This window comes from Lissotriton vulgaris, chromosome 5, assembly GCF_964263255.1.
Source record: "Lissotriton vulgaris chromosome 5, aLisVul1.2, whole genome shotgun sequence".
NCBI classification, from domain to species: domain Eukaryota; kingdom Metazoa; phylum Chordata; class Amphibia; order Caudata; family Salamandridae; genus Lissotriton; species Lissotriton vulgaris.
The window spans coordinates 709971231-709995896 of record NC_141693.1 but is presented as its reverse complement, the minus strand read 5'-3'; the positions used below and the strand labels follow the sequence as shown (position 1 = coordinate 709995896).

At 49.9% G+C, this 24666-nt stretch overlaps 1 protein-coding gene across 6 annotated transcripts in view; it reads left to right on the top strand.

The window, feature by feature from the left end:
* The window catches only part of GBF1 (golgi brefeldin A resistant guanine nucleotide exchange factor 1), a 2509897-nt gene that overhangs the window by 2134805 nt on the left and 350426 nt on the right, over positions 1-24666 (top strand). For all 6 annotated transcript variants that reach the window (XM_086922141.1, XM_086922138.1, XM_086922142.1 and 3 more), the window contains exons 34-35: positions 1431-1581; positions 1879-2009. In XM_086922141.1, the coding sequence (XP_086778267.1) occupies positions 1431-1581; positions 1879-2009 (282 nt within the window). The remainder of the gene's footprint in view (positions 1-1430; positions 1582-1878; positions 2010-24666) is intronic.

The following is a 24666-nucleotide window of genomic DNA, read 5'->3' as shown; positions in this document are numbered from 1 at the left end:
GGAGGAAGGACGTGCAGCAAACCGCAGGTTACTTAGTTGGTGCCCGCAGATGCAGGGTGACTACTCCTTAGTCACAAGGGAGAAATCTTAGGAAGAAGTCTTGAGTTCCTTTCGTAGAAAGTAGTTTCAGGATTCATAGATGATCTAATTTGGAAGGGTCCCCGCTCCCACCTTTATACTAAAGAAAGGGGCTGGTACGGGACACGGTCCTGCCCATGGGTGGGACCAGGAAGGGGGGTGGTTACACCCCTCTCCCATGCCGGACTTTCCCCAGCTCAGGGGCTGGTGTGCCCCTGGAACTGGTTCAAACTGGCAGATGCATAGTCAGCACCGGGGTGCCACTTGCAGTCACCTTCCTATTCAGCCCTGCCTACCTAGGATACACAAAACCCTGTCTGAGTCGGTGCTAGCACCGCCCCCGACAGGAAACCCTTTGTCCAAGCTCTCCTCGCTGGAAGGACTCCCAGCAGCAGGAGGTCAGACTTGTGTCTGTGGTGGCAGCATCCATTTTGTGATGCTGAGGCTCGAGGTAACTTTAACCGGGGTTCACAGTTACATACATGTCGTGTCCCTCTAGAAGGGTGGAATGCTAACCCCGTCGCCAGAATTGGCGAAGGGTTAGTATTCCAATTCGTATGACACCTTACTCGACATGTTTTGATAAAGCGATACCAAAGATAGCATATAACAGCAAAGGGTGATTACACCACCTTGCCCCAGCTGTCGTGCAGCCAGTTGTGTCAGATTTAGATGGCCAGCCAGGGGTGGCATAATACATGCTGCAGCCCCTGGTAGGCCCTGGGTACACCTATGCCCTGAGTTACAGGGTCTGATAAGGTGGCCCAGTACCAATTGGTAAATGCACCTAAGGTGCACGTGTCAATTTAGTGAGAGAACAGCAAGGCTGTGGGTCTTATTAGCAGGCCCACAGCCAGGGAAAGTCGTAAACCAGTGAAGCAAAAAGCAAAAATCTGGGGTGATCATAGGATTGCAGACCCTACTCTCCTACAGTGACCATGTCAAAAAGAGGCACTTTCCTACACTGATGCTGTTCCATGTTGGCAAAACATGTTTTTGTTTTTGATGAAGTGGAACAGCATTGGCAAAATCAAAAGGTCATCGATAGGTGAGACCTGTTGGTCTGCCATTGCTTGTTGTTGTTTGGTTTTGTTGGGTATGCTTTCCACACCCTTTCACTTCTAGTGACCTACTTAGTCGATAGTTACAGTGTTCTGAAAAATGGTGAATTGATTATTAATAATGGCCTCATATAAAAAATTCTACTGCCATATTGACAGACATTGCTACTTTACATTGGACGGTAATTCTCTGACTGTTGCCTACCGCACAAATGCACAAGAAGCAATTTAAACAATACACATAATCTCTTACGGTCTTATTAAATGTCAAATTTGTCTGGTTTGTTTCAGTTACTTGATTTGATGCACACTCTTCATACACGAGCAGCTACCATATTTAGCTCTTGGGCAGAAGAGCATCTCCACCTGCATACTGAAGGCAAGAAGATTGAAGCAGATTCTAGAACAGTGTGGTCGAACTGTTGGTGTCCATTACTACAGGGTAATATAACATTTCTCGATTTTTTTTTCAACTAAGATGTTTTCTTTTGTGTTCCTGTACTTTGCAGAGTTATTTTCCAAGGGCAAGCAAATTAAGCTGTTCATTATAGCCCTGGCGCAGAATCAGTGTGCTGAATGAAACCATTCTTACAAGCAGATTTGATTTCTATGTCATGGCATAACCTCACACACATTTGTTCAGACATGGATTTCTAGTATTGTTTTTCACGGACATGTCCCCATAAGATGATCTCCTAAAATTGTGTCTCTTCCATGTTGTTTCCTTCTGTAAATATAGGTATTGCTTGGCTTTGCTGTGATGTCCGGCGCCAGGTGAGAATGCAGGCTCTAACGTACTTGCAGAGGGCACTGTTAGTCCACGACCTTCAAACGCTTGATGCTCTGGAGTGGGAGTCTTGCTTCAATAAGGTAAAAACTATTTAGAATGTTTTTTTTGTTTAACATGGTAGTTTAGAGCAATTTAGTTAGCACCCAAATATAGAAAATACAATGTTCAAGACATGTGTGGTGTAGATAAACATGCTTTGTGTACTCCTACCATCTAGTGTTGGGTCTGGATGTTTACAAGTTATTTTTCTTCGAAGGAGTCTTTCTTATCACAAGGTAAGGTGACTTTTTCTTTCGATTATAGCGCTCATGGGCATCAACTCCATTGTTAGATTGATCTGATAGAGACATCTAGCCGCAGATGCCTTAATTTAGAATATCACCAGGCGTCCGACTGGATCCAGGAAACTTTCCGCAGCAGCAGCTCTGCGTGCCGGGGGAGGTGCCGCACGGCACCGCCCTAACGTTGTGCACAAAACATGACGTCAGTGGAGCCATATATACTCCTCCCGGCGAGCTGACGTCAGTTTCCTTCTTTTCTGCATCCCAAAGCGGATCCTGGAGAATCAGCGTTTTTTTGGCCTGTTTTCCGGGCCTTTTCGATGCCTCCAGCATCACGGATCAGTGTGCAGTGCCTTCAGGCTTTAAGGCGTGTGATACCTGTGCGCATTATATATCTGTCACGGACCTGCACGCTGTGAGAAGTTGGCCTGATATATGATGCTCACTAGTTCTAGTGATCACCTTGTATCAGTCCAAACAACCCTTATGGTGATTGGTTGCAAGTCAACCTTATAGACCAGCTATCCTAATGGTAGCATGGACAAAGCAGTCTTAGGCTAAACTCTTTTGGCATGTGAAGCCAGCTGTTTTACCACATATAACCCCTTGAATACCAAACGAAAGGACACCACACAGGTTGTTATGAAAATAAACAATATATTTATTACTAACAAAACACCTCTGAACTCTTTATGAGATCAGAGGGCTAAGCACATAACAAGACTCTTAATAAAAATACGATAGGTTGCACAAATTACAATGGTGCCCTAGGGGCACGACAAACTATATACTAAGTAAATGGTATAAGGAAATCGATAGAAGGAATGGAGCTGTCCAGAGGCTGTAGGATCGCTGGGACTACACTACCCTAACCTTAGGTAAGGGGCAGGAGGCCCATGGAACGCGTGTGCAGAGTGTGAACTCACACGCGAGATGCGTAACAAAGTCAATGGACACTACAAATTACGAAAAGATAAGTAAAAGACAGTTCCGACTGGTTAAGACTAAAATGACAGGATACCTGGACACTAGGAGAGTCAATCTACCCTTGAGCACCGAAATGCTCTTGTTACCTCACCCATGGGCTGCAGGTGCATAGGTGTGAAAGTGTGTCGGGTTTCCGCGTTGAACTCAATGGAGCCTTGAAGAAAGATGCTGCAGGCGACCAGGAGGAAGATGTGTGGAGCGATCCAAGGGTGGATCGAGGAAGATGGAGACCTGAAAGCAGAGGGGACAATGTTCAAAGTCACTAGCCAGTGACCGGAGTGGAACCAGGAAGGAACCAGATGCTGTTGTCGCGATCAGGTGAAGAGTGGACGCTTGACTCTGCAGCCACATGGACCAGGAGGTGTCTTCGACGACCAGGATGGAGGCACGGGCTGTCCCACGCAGGCTCTCGCTGTCGGCGGTGTCTGATCCGGATTCGGAGTCAACAGGCCTTGGCAAAGGTAACCCACGCGGTGAGTGGAAATGGCGTCTGGTGCGGACCAGGAGGGTCCGGGGTGCTTCTCCTTTGCAGGGAAGCAAGAGCCAGTCTGGAGCAACCAGACCAGCCGTGTGGATTTCAAGGATCGTCATCTAGGAGGCCACTAGCCAGCCGGCAAGTGACCAGACAACGCGTCGAGCAGCAATCAAGCAAAAGGGCCCCACGCAGATCTCGTGGATGCTGGAGGGCTGGTCTTCTGTGCAGGAGCTGCTTGGGGGTGGGGCTTCTCAATCCCCAAAGCACTTTCTCGAGGATGCCTCTGAAGTCGTGCTGGAAGCGAAGTGCAGTTTCTCCAAGATGGCCGGTCCCACGTGTCTCGTCGCACCCACGGATCTCAGCTGTGCTGCAGATGTAGGTAGAGGTCGGAGAGGTCTGGAAGTCCGGGTCTCGTCGAGCTCTGAAGTCTGGTTCTACCGGGAAGGACGACAAAGTGAACCGCTAGGACGCTTGATGGTGCCTGCTTGTGCAGGGTGGTCACTCCTTGGCCACAAGGGAGATTTTCTTCAGTCTTCTGTGGAGCAGAACGTCGAAGTCCAGAGTTTCTTCTTTGTAGAGTTTCAAATCAGGATAATCTCATTTGGAATGGGACCAGCTCCTACCTTTATTCTCCTAAAGGGGGCTGTACTGTGACTAGGTCCCTCCTATGGGTGGGACCAGGAAGGGGGGTGGTTACACCCCCTATCCTTTGTCTGGTTTCGCGCCAGAGCTGGGACTGGAGTGCCCCAGCAACTGGTTTGAACAGGGGTATGCACAGGGACACCTTGTGTGCCCCAGGCATGTCTCATTCCTTTTAGCCTGTCCTACCTCAATACACAAAATCCTGTCTGGGGTGGTGCTAGCACCTCCCATGGCAGGAAACCCTTTGTCCAGACCTCCCTCGTTGGAAGGACTCCCAGCAGCAGGAGGTCAGACTCGTGTCTGTGGTGGCAGCATCCATTTTGTGATGCTGAGGCTCGAGTTAACTTTAACCGGGGTTCTCAGTTACATACATGTTGTGTCCCTCTAAAAGGGTGGAATGCTACCCTCGTCGCCAGAACTGGCGAGGGGGTAGTATTCCAATTCGTATGACACCTTACTCGACATGTTTTGATAATGCTATGCCAAAGTTAGCAATAACTGCGAGGATTATAATGCACTTAAGAGTGTATGGTATAGCGTTATCATGGAAACAGCTAAAGGACATGGTTCCGAAAGCTGCAGACAGGCTCAGCTCATGTTAGAGCACCATCTCACATAATTCCAAGCACTCTGCCTCCAGGATTGATAAGGCCTGCCATAGGAGTGACTTATGGGAGTATATATGTCCATTTTAGGGTTAGATATAGGTTTACTATATCTAAAGCAAAGGGTGATTACACCACCTTTCCCCAGCTGTGTTACCAGCCAGTTGTGTCTGTTTAGATGGCCAGCCAGGTGTGGCACAATACATGCTGCAGCCCCTGGTAGGCCTTGGGTACACTTATGCCCTGGGTACCTATGGTACACTGTACAAGGACTTACAAGAGTGACCCAATACCAATTGGTAAATGCACCTAAAGTACATGGATGTCAATTTAGAGAGAGAACAGCTAGGCTGTGGGTCCAACAGCCAGGGAAAGTCGTAAACCAGTGAAGCAAAAAGCAAAAATCTGAGGTGACACCTTGTTGATGTCTTTCCTCCCTGCATATTGCAGTGGGATCGACGTCTGACGGTGTCCAGGCCGAGTACCCTCCAGAGGTCGTCGACGACTCCGACTCGGCATCGGTCAACACTGGTGCCGACATCCACGCCTCCTCTTTTGCATGAGGTTTATGTTCCTCCCGACTTCCCGATCGTTGATGCGACTCCCACATGTCGTCGGTCTACGCTGGCGCCTACGCCTCCTCTTTTGCAAGAGGTTGAAGTTCTGGACTCCCCAGATCTGAGGTTGTTTCAGTCCATGGTGCAGGTACCTAGTGTTGCGTGGCCTTCGCATCAGCCTCAGGCTCCTCCACTATTGCTGTCTAGTGGACAGGTTAGTCTCCAACCGTTTCCTACAGACGGTTTATTGTTTCCTCCCCAGATGACAACTGAAGCTAGTGCTGCCTACACACAGGCTATTCACAAGGCAGCAGCTATTCTTCGGTTCCCTGTGGTTTCCCTGCCTTCTGATCCTTTACTGGATCTTCTTCACATGGAGCCCATTGAGGTGGAGCCCTTGCTGCCCCTTGGGGCATCTTTGTTTGACATCATGCTTGGCACATGGGCGAGGCCCTCCTCTGGTGACCCTGTTTGGGCCATATCTTGTCGACACCGTCCTGCCCCGGATGATCCACTCTGCCTGTCCTTTCACCCTAGAGCTCAGGGCCCAGTTGTTCAGACGGCTTTTGACTTGCAGGCTTCCTCCGCCTAGCCATTGTTACCTCCCACCGGGAAGTCTAGGTGGTTGGGCACGTGGTCGCCAGCTTTTCGCCTCTGCCAGTGCTGGCAGTCAGTCAATCAATCACTTTTATTCGATTAATAAAAATCAGAAAAAGACACAAGATACAGAATACAAATAATCCCAATCAATACAATACAATAATTGCATTCAATTAGAAATAAAAATATGAACGTATCAAATTTAAAATGAACATATCTCATGTGTTCACTAAAACAATTAAAAAATATATATCTTTTCATTTAAAACATTTCCATTTGACAAACAGCTTCAAGGTATTAAAAGGCACCAGCACTACTAAGACGATTCAATTGTAATTGGTCTGAGCCATAAATTAAAATGCTTCTTATTAATGCGAACACCTGCCACTAGGAAGCTTGCTACGTGAAATGTAACATGTGCACTAGGTAAAAGTTGTAAAAACAGGAGTACTGGCCTGACCTGTAAAAAGCCTGCCTCCCGCAAGATATAACAGATATTTTTTCCTAATCTGGGCATAATGTTCACAGAACATAATAAAATTGAGTGTGTCCTGTGCAGAAAACTGGTCGCATTTGCATAGATTTGTGTTTAATGGCGTATTCCAAGTAGGATAAGAACCCAACAGAAAGTGTATCAGATTTAAACGAAATCTGGTTAAGAGAAAGCGATGAAACGGTCTAGTTACAAAGACAAGATAAGGTTCAGGACCTGGAACAGATATAAGTGCATAGTTCCTTCTGACAAGCGTTTTTCTCATCTCTGTCTCCTCCCTCTCTGCCGTGAACAGGTTTACCAGAGTGGATTTAATCTCCATGAGATCCTCTTTTTTTATGCATTCTGGGAAATGAAAAAGCTCAATGCGCCCCACGTTCATGAGCATTCCTTTGACATATGCCAACCATGGGATTCTGTAAACTCTGTCCAGGGCAAGGCAATCTTTGAGTATCAAATGATTTAAGGAGTTTTCATTGTTAAGCCAAGTTTTTAACCAGCAAATTACAGGTGCAGATTTTATTAAGTCTGTTACATGCCCTGTGCCTAGCTCTAAGTGTACTGTAAAGGTGGGGGTGGACCGGGGAACAGAAAGCAGGGATCTAAAAAATGTATTCTCAACCTTCTGGATGTTATCAGGTTTTGTGTAACCCCAAATGGCAGAACCGTGGGTGGCTATAGCCAAACATTTTGCTTTATATACCTTAAGAATAGCCTCTATCGGTCGCACCCCATCCAAGTCGATCTTGCTACTGCGTTACTTTTTGACTTGTGTTGAGGACCCCAAGTTCCTCTATCATCGAAGACGACCCCCAAATAAGTGAAGATTGGGACCCTCTTTACTTCTTTGCCTGTGCAAGAAAATCTCATTGATTTCTTTTTCCTGCTGGTCGGTCCAAAAAACATGACCTGGGATTTTTGGGTATTAATTTTCAGGTCTAGTGAGGTCATGAAGTCTCCGAAGGAGGCCAATAATCTGTTGAGAGCCACACCTGTTCGTGCCAGCAAAACGGCGTCGTCCACGTACAATAGGACCGGGATTTTGGTCTCCTCTGCATGCGGGACGTCCACCGTTGAAGCGGCCAGGGCTGGCTCGAGGGCATTTATATACAATGTGAAGAGGAGGGGGGCAAGGATGCACCCTTGCCGCACCCCCCTCTCCGAGTCAAAATAGCTGGTGCACCTTCCCTCGCGAGTGACTCTAACGGAAGCCTGTAATCCGCTGTGAAGGTCAGCCAAAAAACCAACCAGCGGGGGGTCGATGCCCATGTCCAAAAGGACCCTCCACAGCCTCGACCTGTTGACCAAATCGAACGCTGATGAGAGTCCATAAAGGCCATGTACAAGGACCCCTTCTTCACGATTGTGTATTTGCTAATAAGCAATTGGAGGTTGTCATTGATCCAGTGTGCTCCTTTTAGCCCTAAAGCCATACTGGGTGGTAGACAAGGTTCCTCCACCTTCTAGCCATGATGTTAATCTACCTAGAATGACTCTGCCCAAGATTTTAACGGCAGAGTCTATTAGGGAAATAGGCCTATAGCAGGCAGGATCACCCCTTTGGCCTTTTTTAAAGATTGGAATTATAATGGACCTTGCCCAGGACTCAGGAAAATTGTTTTCTCTTGAGGCATTAAAAACGTTGGTCAATATCCTGGCCCAGAATTTCGGTGCACACTTGTATAAGTCATCCGGAACCCCGTCCGGGCCTGGGGCCATATTTTTAAGTGTGTCATTTATAGCTTTTTACACATCTTCCACCACAAAGCCCAAAACTGACCCAACATGATCAAGCGATGAAGACTCCTGTGTGGGTCCTGGGTTTGGCTGGCTATAAATGCTTCCAAAGTGGGCGAGCCACTGCTCATCTGGAATGATACAATCCACGCCCTGGTTTTCCACCCCGAGAAATAGGGCTGATTAATGACCGCCCAAAATTTAGAGCTATCCCGCAGAACTTCAAATGATTGCAGATCACTCCATGCCTGTTCCTCAATCTGGGTTTTACGAGCCTGAGTGGCCTGATTACATTGCTTCCTGAGGGATACTATATGTGCTCTATTCCTAGGTGTTTCCTTGAGTGCTTTTAGGAGAGCGGAGTATGCCTTGGTGCAGTTTGAATCAAACCATCTTTTTCCTCTTAGCCCCCCTGGTTTGGTTTTAACCGTTAGATCTGTGTTCACTTGTTGGCATATTGTGTTAAAAGCATTAATTATCCTGATATTCGAGCCAGCATGATCTAGGCAAATGCCAACCTCCTCTTCAACCTTTGCCAAAACATCTTGTAAAAAGGTGACCGGGGTCACCTTAAGCCATTTCAGCCTCCTGCCCTGATTTCTAGGTATCAGATCCGTAACACATGAAGCCTGAGTGTCCTTAAAATTCAATAACCCCCCAGGATCAAACTCTGTCACGGGGTTATGGTCGCTAAAAATAGAGTCTACTACCCTATAAGTTAAAACCATAGACAAAACAATAGAAGATAGGAAAATATAATCAATAACTGGCATCCACGCATTAACTACTGCTTGCGTGTTTGCATGTGCATCCTCTGCCCTTTGGGAATTTGTCAAGAACCTTCTTCCTGCTATTCCAGAAGGGCTGCCGGCAGAATTACTTTGCCTTCTGCTTGATGACAGGGGAATGGTGCAATTTTTCCTCCGATCTTCCCTTGATGCAACTGACTCAGTGGGACGGGCTCTTGATTGGTCTGTGGTTTTTCGCCGCCATGCATGGCTGCGGGACAGTCGTTTACCAGATAATGTTCGGGATGCTCTTTGAGATCTGCCATTCAATGGCCTAGACCTTTTTGACCGCCACGCAGATTCGGTGGTCGCCCGCCTCTTGTCTGGGCTACCGTAAATCTTGCGGCATGACTTTCTGCTTTGTGATATATATTTTTTCTGCATAGGCGATGTTGCCTTGTTGGTTTGATTTATCCCAAAAAAAAAAAACTCGGGTTTTTGCATAGTGCCTGGATAGTGTAAGCGGTTTTCGCCATTTCAGTATTCTTTCAGTCCAGCCGGATGGCTGGTTCTGTCTTCCTTTTAGTCCTCTGAATGTGTGTTATGCCCAAGAGGACCCCCTCGCAGGGGTTGAGACTTAACCTATGTAGGGTACTTGCTGCCTATTGGGTAACTGACTTAGCCTTGGTACCCTCCTATGGAGTCTTCCTCGCAGACATCCTTCTGGCGTCAGGCTGTCCTATTTTTCTGTACGATCCTAACGTTGGCATCTCTCTATTGCACTTCGGATGCAATCGGCTCCACTTGTCTGTAGTGTTTCTAGGCCTCGGCATGCGTTGCTTGCTGTGCGGCCTCTGCCTCACCTGCATTGATGAGTTCTTTATGTTTTTTCAGTGTTGCAGTGATCCTCTTGTCTATGATGACTGCTCTTCTTTTGATGTCCACTGTCTCTCGGGCCCTTGTTCTCTTCAGTTCAGGCGCAGTTCTTTCACGGCTGACGTCCTGTCCTTGTTTTGCGTAAGGGACTAAAGCCGCTGGGCGTCACGCTTATTACTAATGGCGCAAACTTGGGTGCGCCCTGGTATGTCTGCTTTCATATGGTGTTTGCGTTGTTGCTTCTCTGGTCAGCCCTTACTGGGCTTGTCTTTCAAGGTAGCATATTTAACATGTTTGTCTGCTGTACATTGTCTTATTGCCTCGTTTTCGGGTGACTTTCCCAACAGCAGTCTTTCCACATTCCCTGCTGCTTTCGCACAGGTGTTTTCCACGCTTCTGCTTTGGGTTCATACCGTAACACTCTCAAGGGGAGTGTTCTCTTCTTGATACTCGCTTCTTGGGTTCCAGGACCTTTAGGTTGGGCCTGACTGTTTCCACTATTGTGCCTAGCTCCATCTACTCATCTGTCTTGCGGGGGACCGTTGCTCCTCCCGGGCGAAGGGTGGATGTCGCTTACGGGCCTGGACATTGTCCTGTCCAGTTCTGCTTCCACATAACTGTTGGTACTTTTGCGCGTACCCTAGTCTATTATTGTGTTACACTTCATTTTTGAGCGTCTTTCTTCTTATTCTATATCTGCTCTGTGCTCTTACACAGCGGAATCGTGCAGGCCACGTTCCTTCATGCGCTGTCGTTGGTCCTTGACCCGGTCTGCTTGTACTACGAGCTCTTATGTGGGTGTCTGGCTTGCCTGGTGCCCTTTTTGCCAGTGTCCCTCTTACTATTGCGTCCCTCGCATCTGGGCTACTCACGCTACCCTACAGGAGGGTCTTTGCAATACTGTGTGTGGTTCTAGCGTCCACAATGTATGCTTATGTACCTTCCAGTCTTCCGCTTGACTATCGTTCTTGCTGTAGTCCTGTTTTGGACGCATCTGCTGGTTGCCGTCGGCCCTTTCACATGTCTGTGATAGACCGACTATGTACTGGCGTGTCTTCTGTTTCAAGTACTACCGGCACTTTCTGGAAATCATGAACTTTCCTTTTCACACTGACATATCAAGTATGTGTTTTATTTCTCTCACCCGGTATACATACAGGGGTTTTCATGCTGTTCTTGGACGGCTTGTGGTGCTTTTGCCTCACAATGTTTTCCGCGCTTTCATGGGCTTCATGGTCTGATGTGGCTGTGCTAGTTCGCGGTGCCCACCGTGTTTTGTCACCTTGTTGACAGGTATGTTCACTTGGGAACTTGATGGGGTTCAGTCGCAGACCCGCCTCCTCTGTGAGTTTGGCTTTGGTATCTATTCTAAGTTAAAAAATCTGCAGCTAGATGTCTCTATCAGATGAAGGAGTTACTTACCTTCGGTAACGATGTATCTGGTAGAGACACAGTCTAGATGCAGATTCCTTAACACCTGCCCGTCCTCCCTGTGAGAAGTTGGCCTGATATATAGTGCTCACTATTCTAGTGATCACTGTGTATCATACCAAACGACCCTTATTGATGATTGTTTGTAAGTCAACCTTATAGACCAGCTATCCTAGTAGCGTGGACAAAAGCAGTCTTCAGGCTAAACTCTAAAGGGGGCGTGTTAAGCCAGCTGTTTTACCATCACATATACCCCTTGAACACCAAGTGAAAGGACACCACACAAGTTGTTATAAAAATAAAGGATATTTATTAATAACAAGTCTACCCTGAACTCTTTAGGAGTCAGGGAGCTAAGCACAATACAAAACTCTTACGAAAATACTTCAAGTTGCACAATTTACACAAATGCCCGAGGGTCACGAAAAACCATATACACAAAAAGTGTAATGCGAAATACTAGCAGGTAAGTAACTCGATCCAGAGGCTTAAGGATCGCTAGGACTACACTACTGAACTCTAAGGTTAGGAGCAGGAGGCCTAGGGAGATCGGGTGCGGAGTGTGCACTCTCACGCGGGATGCGGGACAAAGTCTATGGAGGCTAGTATTTCTAAAGTTACTGTTTCCGGACGAATCCGACTAGGTAGACTTAAAACGAAAAAGGATCTGGACACTTGGATAGTGAACCTGCGTTGGAGCACCGAAATGCTCGGGTTACCTAGCCCAGGGGCTGCGGCTGCATAGGGTTCAAAAGACGTCGGGAATCCTCGTTGTAGTCTATGGAGCCTGAAAGAAGAAGTTGCTGGCAGGCGACCAGTGAAGATGTTCGGTGTGATCCAAGCCTGGATCGGTGATGGAGACGACCTGAAAGCAGAGGGGACTCAGTTCTTAATCACTAGCCAGTGATTGTGTGGGCACCAGGATGGCACCGGATGAGGTCACCGCGATCAGGTGAGTGGGCGACTCTGGACTCTGCAGTCACACGAGCCAGGAGGCGTTGTCGGCGACCAGGCTGGAGGTGCGAGCTGTCCTACGAGGGTGTCTGTGTGAGAAGTTGGCCCGATATGCAACGTTCGCTATTCTAGCGACCGCTATGTATCGTTCCAACGACCCTTATGGTGTTTGGTTGTAAGTCAACCTATAGACCAGCTATCCTAGTAGCGTGGATACGAGCAGTCTAAGGCTAAAGACTCGAGAGGGCGTGTTAAGCCAGCTGTTTACCACACATGTACCCCTTGAACACCCAGTGAAAGGACACCACACAAGTGTTATGAAAATAAACAGTATATTTATTAAGAATCACAACAGCCCTGTACTCTTTATGAGGACAGGGTACTAAGCACAAACCAAATCTCTTTAGCAAATACTTCAAGTGCACAATTTAGAAACAAGTGTCCGAGGACACGGAAGGATTAAGGTCTCGGGCGGACCCGATAAGGCAAGTCGGAAGCGAGGGACTCGGGACCCTAGAGTAAGGAGGCTATGCAGGCACCGAAATGCCGAGTTACCTAGCCACGAGGGCTGCGGCTGCACAAGTCTTACAGGCGTCGGGGTCTTCGCTGACGAGCCAGGAGCCGGAAGAAAAGGAGTTGCTGGCCGGCGACCAGTGCTGAATAGTTCGTAGAGATCCAAGCCTGGATCGGAGATTGATGAAACCTGAAAGCAGAGGGGACCAAGTTCGTACTACTAGCCAGTAGTCCGAGGGTACCAGGAAGGCACCGGTTGGCCGTCACCTCGACCAGGTGAGTGGGCGACGCTAGGCTCTGCAGTCTCACGGACCAGGAGGCGTTATCGGCGACCACGGCGGAGGTGCGAGCTGTCCCACGAAGGATGATGCTGTCGGCGTCGCTGGGCCCAGGATGGGGCAACAAGCCTTGGCAGTTCTCAGGGCCACGTGGTGGGCCTAAGATGGCGTCTTGAGTGGACCAGGAGGGTCCGGGGTGCTTCTCGCAAAGATGGAAGCAAGGGCCAGTCTGGAGCAACCAGACCAGCAGTGATGATTCTCGGATGTCGTCACAGAAGGACACAAGCCAGCGGCTAGTGACCAGACAACGTGCTGAGCAGCGAGCAGAAGGGCCCCACGCAGATCGTGGAGATGCTGGGGAGACTGCACTTCGGTGCTGGAGCGGCTCAGGGTCGGGGCTTCTCGGACCCCAGAGCACTCACCAGAGAGTTACCTCGATGGTCGTGCTGGTTTTTAAGAGCGTGCAGGTTCTGATGATGGCCGGTCCCTCGAGGTCTCGTCGCACCCACAGATCACAGCTGAGCTGATGACGTGGGTAGAGGTCAGAGGTGCCAGGGAAGCCGGTTCTCGTCGAGCTGGGCCGTCGGATTCCTTGAGGAAGGACTTACAGCAAACCGCAGAGTTCTTAGTTGGTGCCCGCTGATGCAGGGTGACTACTCCTTAGTCACAAGGGAGAAATCTTGAGAAGAGTCTTGAATGTCCTTTCGTAGAAAGTAGTTCTTGAATCAAAGATGATCTAATTTGGAAGGGTCCCCGCTCCGGCCTTTATTCTAAAGAAAGGGGTGGGTACATGACTAGGTCCTGCCCTAAGGGTGGGACCAGGAAGGGGGGTAGTTACACCCCTCTCCCCTGCCGGACTTTCCCCAGGCCAGGGCTGTCGCCCCTGGAACTGGTTCTAACCGGCAGATGCGTAGTGAGCACCGGGGTGCCACTCCGCAGTCACCTTCTCGCCAAAGCCCTACCTACCCAGAATACACAAACCCTGTCTGGGACAGTGCGAACACCGCCCCCGACAGGAAACCCTTTGTCCAAGCGATCCTCGCTGGAAGGACTCCCAGCAGCAGGAGGTCAGACTCGTGTCTGTGGTGGCAGCATCCATTTTGTGGAGCTGAGGCTTCAGTTAACTTTAACCGGGGTTCACAGTTATGTACATGTCGTGTCCCTCTAGAAGGGTGGAATGCTAACCTCGTCGCCAGGGTTGGTGAGAGGGCAGCACCCCGATTCGTATGACACCTTACTCGACATGTCTTGATAACGCGACACCGAAGTTACCGATGTGGTACGCGTTATCATGGAACAGCCATTGGGTCTTTTCTCCGCAAGCTGCAACCGGCTCGGCTCGGGCCAGAACGCAGTTCACACGAGCCCATGCACTCTGCCTTCAGGATTGTCAAGGCCTGCCATAGGAGTGACTGATAGGAACTCGGGTGTCCATTGTATGGTTAGATATAGAGCTACTATACCTATAGCAAAGGGTGATTACACGACTTCGCCCCAGCTGTCATGCAGCCAGTTGTGTCAAATTTAGGAGGCCAGCCAGGGGTGGCATAATACATGCTGCAGCCCCTGGCGGCCCTGGGTACACCTATGCCCTGAGTTACAGGGTCTGATAAGGTGGCCCAGTACCAATTGGAAATGTACCTAAGGTACATGGAATCCATTTTAAAGAGAGAGCAGTAGGCCTGGGGTCCTGATTGGCAGGATCCCAGGTCGACTATGTCAAAAACCAGCTAAAACACAGGGCAAAAAGTTGGGGGCAACCATAGTCAGGATGTACCTTCCTACACAACCCCCCCCCAAACGAAAGGAGATAAGGCTATCCTTGGCCAGGTAAGCCTCTATTACCTGAGTGGCCATATAAGGAAGGACCAGCTCTGGCTTGGTTTCCCCCTGTGTCATGGTCCACTAGGCAACCCCTCACCCTAAGGGTATCTGAGGGTCTCCACCATAGGGAATCTCTGTCTCTGGTGTGTCTTGGGAAAGAAGAAGGCTGATGCTGGGATGGAGTACTGAAGTGAGGCTCCTCTACCTTTGGGCTCAACTTCCTCCAATCACCATTCATCATGTGTGCCTTTCTTTCTTTAGCTGAGATACACTGAGCTCTCAGGGTCAGCCTCTGGCTACCTAAAGCTGGAGGCTGAGTCCCTCTGTTTGGCTTACTGGAGGGACAGGTCAGGTCTGGGGTTTTTAGGCCCCATGTTTGGCTGTGCCCAACAGTGTCCAGCTGTGGGAGTTCCCTAACTACTTTTAAGGGGGATCCCTCAGGAGTCTGTTCTATTTTCACTTGGCTAGGTTAACCAGCTTCAGTGATCCTAATCTGCTGATTAAGGGGTTCTTTTGGACAGGGGGCCCTTTTGGGTCCACCACTGGCCTCCCTGATCTCTTCAGCCCTGGGCTGACTGAGGCAGGGTAGAGAGGTGCAGGATACCTGCTCCAGACTGGGTCCCACCTGGGAAGGGTCCACTGCCATCAGGGGCTCTGCCAGGCTAGGCCTGACTACCTCTGGGGCAGTTCCTTCAACAGGGGTAGAGTCAGTTCCCTGAGGAGGCTGGCTCTCACCTAGTGTCTGGGAGGGGGAAGACTCTTCTTCCTCCTCGATGCTCTCGGTTTGAGTGGAGTGATCCATTGTTTCAGGCTTCACAACCTCACTATCTGTTTGAGTAGAGGCTGAGACCATTACAGCCTTGCCAACCTTTTCAGGAGGGCACTCAGTTTGTGTTTGGGCTGTGACTGTCACAGCCCTCCTATCCTGTTCGGTAAAGTCTGTCTGAGCCTGGGCAGTGGCTACCACTGCTCTTCCAACCTTTTCAGGGAGGAAGGGTGCTTGGACTGGGGCTGTAGCTATTACTGCCCCACTAACCTGTCTGGATAGGCCTATCATTCTGGAATGAGTTTCTTGCTCCACCTCAGCCCATGCTGAGAGTTCCAGGTCATTCCCCAGTAAGCAATCTACTGGTAGGTTATCTGTCACTGCCACTCTCATAGGCCCTGTGACATTACCCCAGCCGAGCTTGACTACTGCCATGGGATGCCTTCTCTTCATTCCATGAATGTATGTCACCTGATAAGTAAAACCAGGGGTCAGTTGAGCAGAGGGGACCAGATGGTCACTCACCATGGTGAGGCTGGCCCCTGTGTCTCTGAATGCCTCAACTTTCTGACCGTTCACTAAGACTTCTTGTCTATACTTGCCCAAAATGTGGGGTCCAGTAGTGAAGTTGGCAAACCCCATGCCAGTCTCACAGACAAGAGTGTGGTCAGGGAACCTGGCTAGGCCATAGTCCTCCTGCTGTCCCAAAGTAATGCCCACCACATTCTTGGGGGCACTCCCACCACCTGGGGGATTACCACTAGTGGTAACAGGAGGTCTGGGAGTGTTACTTGGGGGTACGTTTTCCTTATTGCTATTTTTAGGGCACTTGGCATCACTTTTGTAATGGCCCACCTGTTTACAGGTATGGCAATAAGGTTTCTTCTGTTCGGAAGGAGTGTTCTGGGACCCACCACCCTTGTTGGAGTTTTGGGGCCCTTGGGAAGTCTTCTCTGTGGATTTATCCCCACCCTTCTCTTGAGGCTTGGTCGATTCCTTTTTCTGGTCACCACCCTGGTTTTTAGGCCTAACCCTGGTTCTGACCCATTTGTCTGCCCTCTTACCCAATTCCTGTGGAGAGGTCAGATCAGAGTCTACCAGGTGCTGATGTAATAACTGGTTCTGACAATTATTTAAGATTTGCTCCCTCATAATTAGATTATACAATCCTTTAAAATCAGTAACCTTACTACCCAGTAGCCAGCCTTCAAAAGCCTTAGTGGCACAATCGACAAAATCAGACCAATCTTGAGACTGCGTTTTCGGGGTATCCCTGAACAGCACCCTGTACTGCTCAGTGGTTAGGCCGAACCCTTCAACGAGTGTATTCTTCAAGACTTGGTAATTATTAGCGTCCTCTACCCTTGTGGTGAGGAGCTTGTCTCTTCCTTTTCCTTCAAAGGAGAGCCACAAGATAGCTGCCCACTGACTCTGGGGAACACCCTGCACAGTGCAGGCCCTCTCCAAAGCAGTAATCCATTTGTGGATGTCGTCCCCTTGTTTAAAGGGGGGCACTATCTTCCCAAGGTGTTTCGTATCGAAACTCTTTTCCCTATTACTAGGTACATTGCTGCCACCAGTGGGGACTACCCCACTTAACTGTTGCTCTCTAGCAAAAGCAAGCTTTTCCTTGGCCAGGGCAAGTTCTTCCCTTTCGATCCTCAGATTAGCTGCCCTTTCCTTCGCTTCGTACACTCTCCTCTGAGGGGACGTCATCCCTCTTTGAGAAGAGTTGTGAGAGCCATTGGTTCGAAGGGATCCGCCAGAGTCTCTTGACAGAGATCGGGCTCGTCCATTCCCAATGTTAAGCTGACCTGATAGTGGCCCCAGGGGTCCCCCAGTACCGCTATCATGTTTGCTTAAGTTGGACCTGCTTAGTCTGACGACTTCTACCTGTCCCTTATCTGCCTCATCCCCAGAGAGATCCTCATCCTCATCCTCCTCCACATCCTCGTTCTCAGTTGCGAGGTGAATGAGGTCAGGATCGTCTCGGGTTCCCTCGAGGGGAGGCATGTCTCCTTCTGGATTAGAAGAGCTACGAAGTTTCTCAGCTCTCCTGGCATCATAAGTCTCCAAGAGACCAATCAGAAAGGACGTTGTGGGGTTAGACCCCTGCTGAATCTTCCTGGAGTGACACAGTCGTCTTAACTCCTTGAAGCTCAGCACAGTATATCCTGAAGGGATGACCTGTGGAGGGTCAACTGACACAAGGGGAGACCCAGAGTTTCCTCCTTTGTCCGACATACTGGTTCTAGTGTGGTGTAAGTGATGTACCTACCTACACTACGTGTTTACCTACTGTACCCTCGCTAAGAGTTGTAGCCAAGGTGTGCTAAGCCTTGAGGAGCTACAACAGCTGGTTCAGTAGAACTCAGAGTATTCTAAGCTTTTAGTTATATGTACTAACAGTACTTGTGCGATCTTTCAACAAGATATTCTTAGGATACGTGTGGTAAAACAACAGCAAGCTCAAATCCCAACCGCTGCTCACCAATGTGAGAAGTTGGCCCGATATGCAACGTTCGCTATTCTAGCGACCGCTATGTATCGTTCCAACGACCCTTATGGTGTTTGGTTGTAAGTCAACCTATAGACCAGCTATCCTAGTAGCGTGGATACGAGCAGTCTAAGGCTAAAGACTCGAGAGGGCGTGTTAAGCCAGCTGTTTACCACACATGTACCCCTTGAACACCCAGTGAAAGGACACCACACAAGTGTTATGAAAATAAACAGTATATTTATTAAGAATCACAACAGCCCTGTACTCTTTATGAGGACAGGGTACTAAGCACAAACCAAATCTCTTTAGCAAATACTTCAAGTGCACAATTTAGAAACAAGTGTCCGAGGACACGGAAGGATTAAGGTCTCGGGCGGACCCGATAAGGCAAGTCGGAAGCGAGGGACTCGGGACCCTAGAGTAAGGAGGCTATGCAGGCACCGAAATGCCGAGTTACCTAGCCACGAGGGCTGCGGCTGCACAAGTCTTACAGGCGTCGGGGTCTTCGCTGACGAGCCAGGAGCCGGAAGAAAAGGAGTTGCTGGCCGGCGACCAGTGCTGAATAGTTCGTAGAGATCCAAGCCTGGATCGGAGATTGATGAAACCTGAAAGCAGAGGGGACCAAGTTCGTACTACTAGCCAGTAGTCAGAGGGTACCAGGAAGGCACCGGTTGGCCGTCACCTCGACCAGGTGAGTGGGCGACGCTAGGCTCTGCAGTCTCACGGACCAGGAGGCGTTATCGGTGACCACGGCGGAGGTGCGAGCTGTCCCACGAAGGATGATGCTGTCGGCGTCGCTGGGCCCAGGATGGGGCAACAAGCCTTGGCAGTTCTCAGGGCCACGTGGTGGGCCTAAGATGGCGTCTTGAGTGGACCAGGAGGGTCCGGGGTGCTTCTCGCAAAGATGGAAGCAAGGGCCAGTCTGGAGCAACCAGACCAGCAGTGATGATTCTCGGATGTCGTCACAGAAGGACACAAGCCAGCGGCTAGTGACCAGACAACGTGCTGAGCAGCGAGCAGAAGGGCCCCACGCAGATCGTGGAGATGCTGGGGAGACTGCACTTCGGTGCTGGAGCGGCTCAGGGTCGGGGCTTCTCGGACCCCAGAGCACTCACCAGAGAGTTACCTCGATGGTCGTGCTGGTTTTTAAGAGCGTGCAGGTTCTGATGATGGCCGGTCCCTCGAGGTCTCGTCGCACCCACAGATCACAGCTGAGCTGATGACGTGGGTAGAGGTCAGAGGTGCCAGGGAAGCCGGTTCTCGTCGAGCTGGGCCGTCGGATTCCTTGAGGAAGGACTTACAGCAAACCGCAGAGTTCTTAGTTGGTGCCCGCTGATGCAGGGTGACTACTCCTTAGTCACAAGGGAGAAATCTTGAGAAGAGTCTTGAATGTCCTTTCGTAGAAAGTAGTTCTTGAATCAAAGATGATCTAATTTGGAAGGGTCCCCGCTCCGGCCTTTATTCTAAAGAAAGGGGTGGGTACATGACTAGGTCCTGCCCTAAGGGTGGGACCAGGAAGGGGGGTAGTTACACCCCTCTCCCCTGCCGGACTTTCCCCAGGCCAGGGCTGTCGCCCCTGGAACTGGTTCTAACCGGCAGATGCGTAGTGAGCACCGGGGTGCCACTCCGCAGTCACCTTCTCGCCAAAGCCCTACCTACCCAGAATACACAAACCCTGTCTGGGACAGTGCGAACACCGCCCCCGACAGGAAACCCTTTGTCCAAGCGATCCTCGCTGGAAGGACTCCCAGCAGCAGGAGGTCAGACTCGTGTCTGTGGTGGCAGCATCCATTTTGTGGAGCTGAGGCTTCAGTTAACTTTAACCGGGGTTCACAGTTATGTACATGTCGTGTCCCTCTAGAAGGGTGGAATGCTAACCTCGTCGCCAGGGTTGGTGAGAGGGCAGCACCCCGATTCGTATGACACCTTACTCGACATGTCTTGATAACGCGACACCGAAGTTACCGATGTGGTACGCGTTATCATGGAACAGCCATTGGGTCTTTTCTCCGCAAGCTGCAACCGGCTCGGCTCGGGCCAGAACGCAGTTCACACGAGCCCATGCACTCTGCCTTCAGGATTGTCAAGGCCTGCCATAGGAGTGACTGATAGGAACTCGGGTGTCCATTGTATGGTTAGATATAGAGCTACTATACCTATAGCAAAGGGTGATTACACGACTTCGCCCCAGCTGTCATGCAGCCAGTTGTGTCAAATTTAGGAGGCCAGCCAGGGGTGGCATAATACATGCTGCAGCCCCTGGCGGCCCTGGGTACACCTATGCCCTGAGTTACAGGGTCTGATAAGGTGGCCCAGTACCAATTGGAAATGTACCTAAGGTACATGGAATCCATTTTAAAGAGAGAGCAGTAGGCCTGGGGTCCTGATTGGCAGGATCCCAGGTCGACTATGTCAAAAACCAGCTAAAACACAGGGCAAAAAGTTGGGGGCAACCATAGTCAGGATGTACCTTCCTACACAACCCCCCCCCAAACGAAAGGAGATAAGGCTATCCTTGGCCAGGTAAGCCTCTATTACCTGAGTGGCCATATAAGGAAGGACCAGCTCTGGCTTGGTTTCCCCCTGTGTCATGGTCCACTAGGCAACCCCTCACCCTAAGGGTATCTGAGGGTCTCCACCATAGGGAATCTCTGTCTCTGGTGTGTCTTGGGAAAGAAGAAGGCTGATGCTGGGATGGAGTACTGAAGTGAGGCTCCTCTACCTTTGGGCTCAACTTCCTCCAATCACCATTCATCATGTGTGCCTTTCTTTCTTTAGCTGAGATACACTGAGCTCTCAGGGTCAGCCTCTGGCTACCTAAAGCTGGAGGCTGAGTCCCTCTGTTTGGCTTACTGGAGGGACAGGTCAGGTCTGGGGTTTTTAGGCCCCATGTTTGGCTGTGCCCAACAGTGTCCAGCTGTGGGAGTTCCCTAACTACTTTTAAGGGGGATCCCTCAGGAGTCTGTTCTATTTTCACTTGGCTAGGTTAACCAGCTTCAGTGATCCTAATCTGCTGATTAAGGGGTTCTTTTGGACAGGGGGCCCTTTTGGGTCCACCACTGGCCTCCCTGATCTCTTCAGCCCTGGGCTGACTGAGGCAGGGTAGAGAGGTGCAGGATACCTGCTCCAGACTGGGTCCCACCTGGGAAGGGTCCACTGCCATCAGGGGCTCTGCCAGGCTAGGCCTGACTACCTCTGGGGCAGTTCCTTCAACAGGGGTAGAGTCAGTTCCCTGAGGAGGCTGGCTCTCACCTAGTGTCTGGGAGGGGGAAGACTCTTCTTCCTCCTCGATGCTCTCGGTTTGAGTGGAGTGATCCATTGTTTCAGGCTTCACAACCTCACTATCTGTTTGAGTAGAGGCTGAGACCATTACAGCCTTGCCAACCTTTTCAGGAGGGCACTCAGTTTGTGTTTGGGCTGTGACTGTCACAGCCCTCCTATCCTGTTCGGTAAAGTCTGTCTGAGCCTGGGCAGTGGCTACCACTGCTCTTCCAACCTTTTCAGGGAGGAAGGGTGCTTGGACTGGGGCTGTAGCTATTACTGCCCCACTAACCTGTCTGGATAGGCCTATCATTCTGGAATGAGTTTCTTGCTCCACCTCAGCCCATGCTGAGAGTTCCAGGTCATTCCCCAGTAAGCAATCTACTGGTAGGTTATCTGTCACTGCCACTCTCATAGGCCCTGTGACATTACCCCAGCCGAGCTTGACTACTGCCATGGGATGCCTTCTCTTCATTCCATGAATGTATGTCACCTGATAAGTAAAACCAGGGGTCAGTTGAGCAGAGGGGACCAGATGGTCACTCACCATGGTGAGGCTGGCCCCTGTGTCTCTGAATGCCTCAACTTTCTGACCGTTCACTAAGACTTCTTGTCTATACTTGCCCAAAATGTGGGGTCCAGTAGTGAAGTTGGCAAACCCCATGCCAGTCTCACAGACAAGAGTGTGGTCAGGGAACCTGGCTAGGCCATAGTCCTCCTGCTGTCCCAAAGTAATGCCCACCACATTCTTGGGGGCACTCCCACCACCTGGGGGATTACCACTAGTGGTAACAGGAGGTCTGGGAGTGTTACTTGGGGGTACGTTTTCCTTATTGCTATTTTTAGGGCACTTGGCATCACTTTTGTAATGGCCCACCTGTTTACAGGTATGGCAATAAGGTTTCTTCTGTTCGGAAGGAGTGTTCTGGGACCCACCACCCTTGTTGGAGTTTTGGGGCCCTTGGGAAGTCTTCTCTGTGGATTTATCCCCACCCTTCTCTTGAGGCTTGGTCGATTCCTTTTTCTGGTCACCACCCTGGTTTTTAGGCCTAACCCTGGTTCTGACCCATTTGTCTGCCCTCTTACCCAATTCCTGTGGAGAGGTCAGATCAGAGTCTACCAGGTGCTGATGTAATAACTGGTTCTGACAATTATTTAAGATTTGCTCCCTCATAATTAGATTATACAATCCTTTAAAATCAGTAACCTTACTACCCAGTAGCCAGCCTTCAAAAGCCTTAGTGGCACAATCGACAAAATCAGACCAATCTTGAGACTGCGTTTTCGGGGTATCCCTGAACAGCACCCTGTACTGCTCAGTGGTTAGGCCGAACCCTTCAACGAGTGTATTCTTCAAGACTTGGTAATTATTAGCGTCCTCTACCCTTGTGGTGAGGAGCTTGTCTCTTCCTTTTCCTTCAAAGGAGAGCCACAAGATAGCTGCCCACTGACTCTGGGGAACACCCTGCACAGTGCAGGCCCTCTCCAAAGCAGTAATCCATTTGTGGATGTCGTCCCCTTGTTTAAAGGGGGGCACTATCTTCCCAAGGTGTTTCGTATCGAAACTCTTTTCCCTATTACTAGGTACATTGCTGCCACCAGTGGGGACTACCCCACTTAACTGTTGCTCTCTAGCAAAAGCAAGCTTTTCCTTGGCCAGGGCAAGTTCTTCCCTTTCGATCCTCAGATTAGCTGCCCTTTCCTTCGCTTCGTACACTCTCCTCTGAGGGGACGTCATCCCTCTTTGAGAAGAGTTGTGAGAGCCATTGGTTCGAAGGGATCCGCCAGAGTCTCTTGACAGAGATCGGGCTCGTCCATTCCCAATGTTAAGCTGACCTGATAGTGGCCCCAGGGGTCCCCCAGTACCGCTATCATGTTTGCTTAAGTTGGACCTGCTTAGTCTGACGACTTCTACCTGTCCCTTATCTGCCTCATCCCCAGAGAGATCCTCATCCTCATCCTCCTCCACATCCTCGTTCTCAGTTGCGAGGTGAATGAGGTCAGGATCGTCTCGGGTTCCCTCGAGGGGAGGCATGTCTCCTTCTGGATTAGAAGAGCTACGAAGTTTCTCAGCTCTCCTGGCATCATAAGTCTCCAAGAGACCAATCAGAAAGGACGTTGTGGGGTTAGACCCCTGCTGAATCTTCCTGGAGTGACACAGTCGTCTTAACTCCTTGAAGCTCAGCACAGTATATCCTGAAGGGATGACCTGTGGAGGGTCAACTGACACAAGGGGAGACCCAGAGTTTCCTCCTTTGTCCGACATACTGGTTCTAGTGTGGTGTAAGTGATGTACCTACCTACACTACGTGTTTACCTACTGTACCCTCGCTAAGAGTTGTAGCCAAGGTGTGCTAAGCCTTGAGGAGCTACAACAGCTGGTTCAGTAGAACTCAGAGTATTCTAAGCTTTTAGTTATATGTACTAACAGTACTTGTGCGATCTTTCAACAAGATATTCTTAGGATACGTGTGGTAAAACAACAGCAAGCTCAAATCCCAACCGCTGCTCACCAATGTGAGAAGTTGGCCCGATATGCAACGTTCGCTATTCTAGCGACCGCTATGTATCGTTCCAACGACCCTTATGGTGTTTGGTTGTAAGTCAACCTATAGACCAGCTATCCTAGTAGCGTGGATACGAGCAGTCTAAGGCTAAAGACTCGAGAGGGCGTGTTAAGCCAGCTGTTTACCACACATGTACCCCTTGAACACCCAGTGAAAGGACACCACACAAGTGTTATGAAAATAAACAGTATATTTATTAAGAATCACAACAGCCCTGTACTCTTTATGAGGACAGGGTACTAAGCACAAACCAAATCTCTTTAGCAAATACTTCAAGTGCACAATTTAGAAACAAGTGTCCGAGGACACGGAAGGATTAAGGTCTCGGGCGGACCCGATAAGGCAAGTCGGAAGCGAGGGACTCGGGACCCTAGAGTAAGGAGGCTATGCAGGCACCGAAATGCCGAGTTACCTAGCCACGAGGGCTGCGGCTGCACAAGTCTTACAGGCGTCGGGGTCTTCGCTGACGAGCCAGGAGCCGGAAGAAAAGGAGTTGCTGGCCGGCGACCAGTGCTGAATAGTTCGTAGAGATCCAAGCCTGGATCGGAGATTGATGAAACCTGAAAGCAGAGGGGACCAAGTTCGTACTACTAGCCAGTAGTCAGAGGGTACCAGGAAGGCACCGGTTGGCCGTCACCTCGACCAGGTGAGTGGGCGACGCT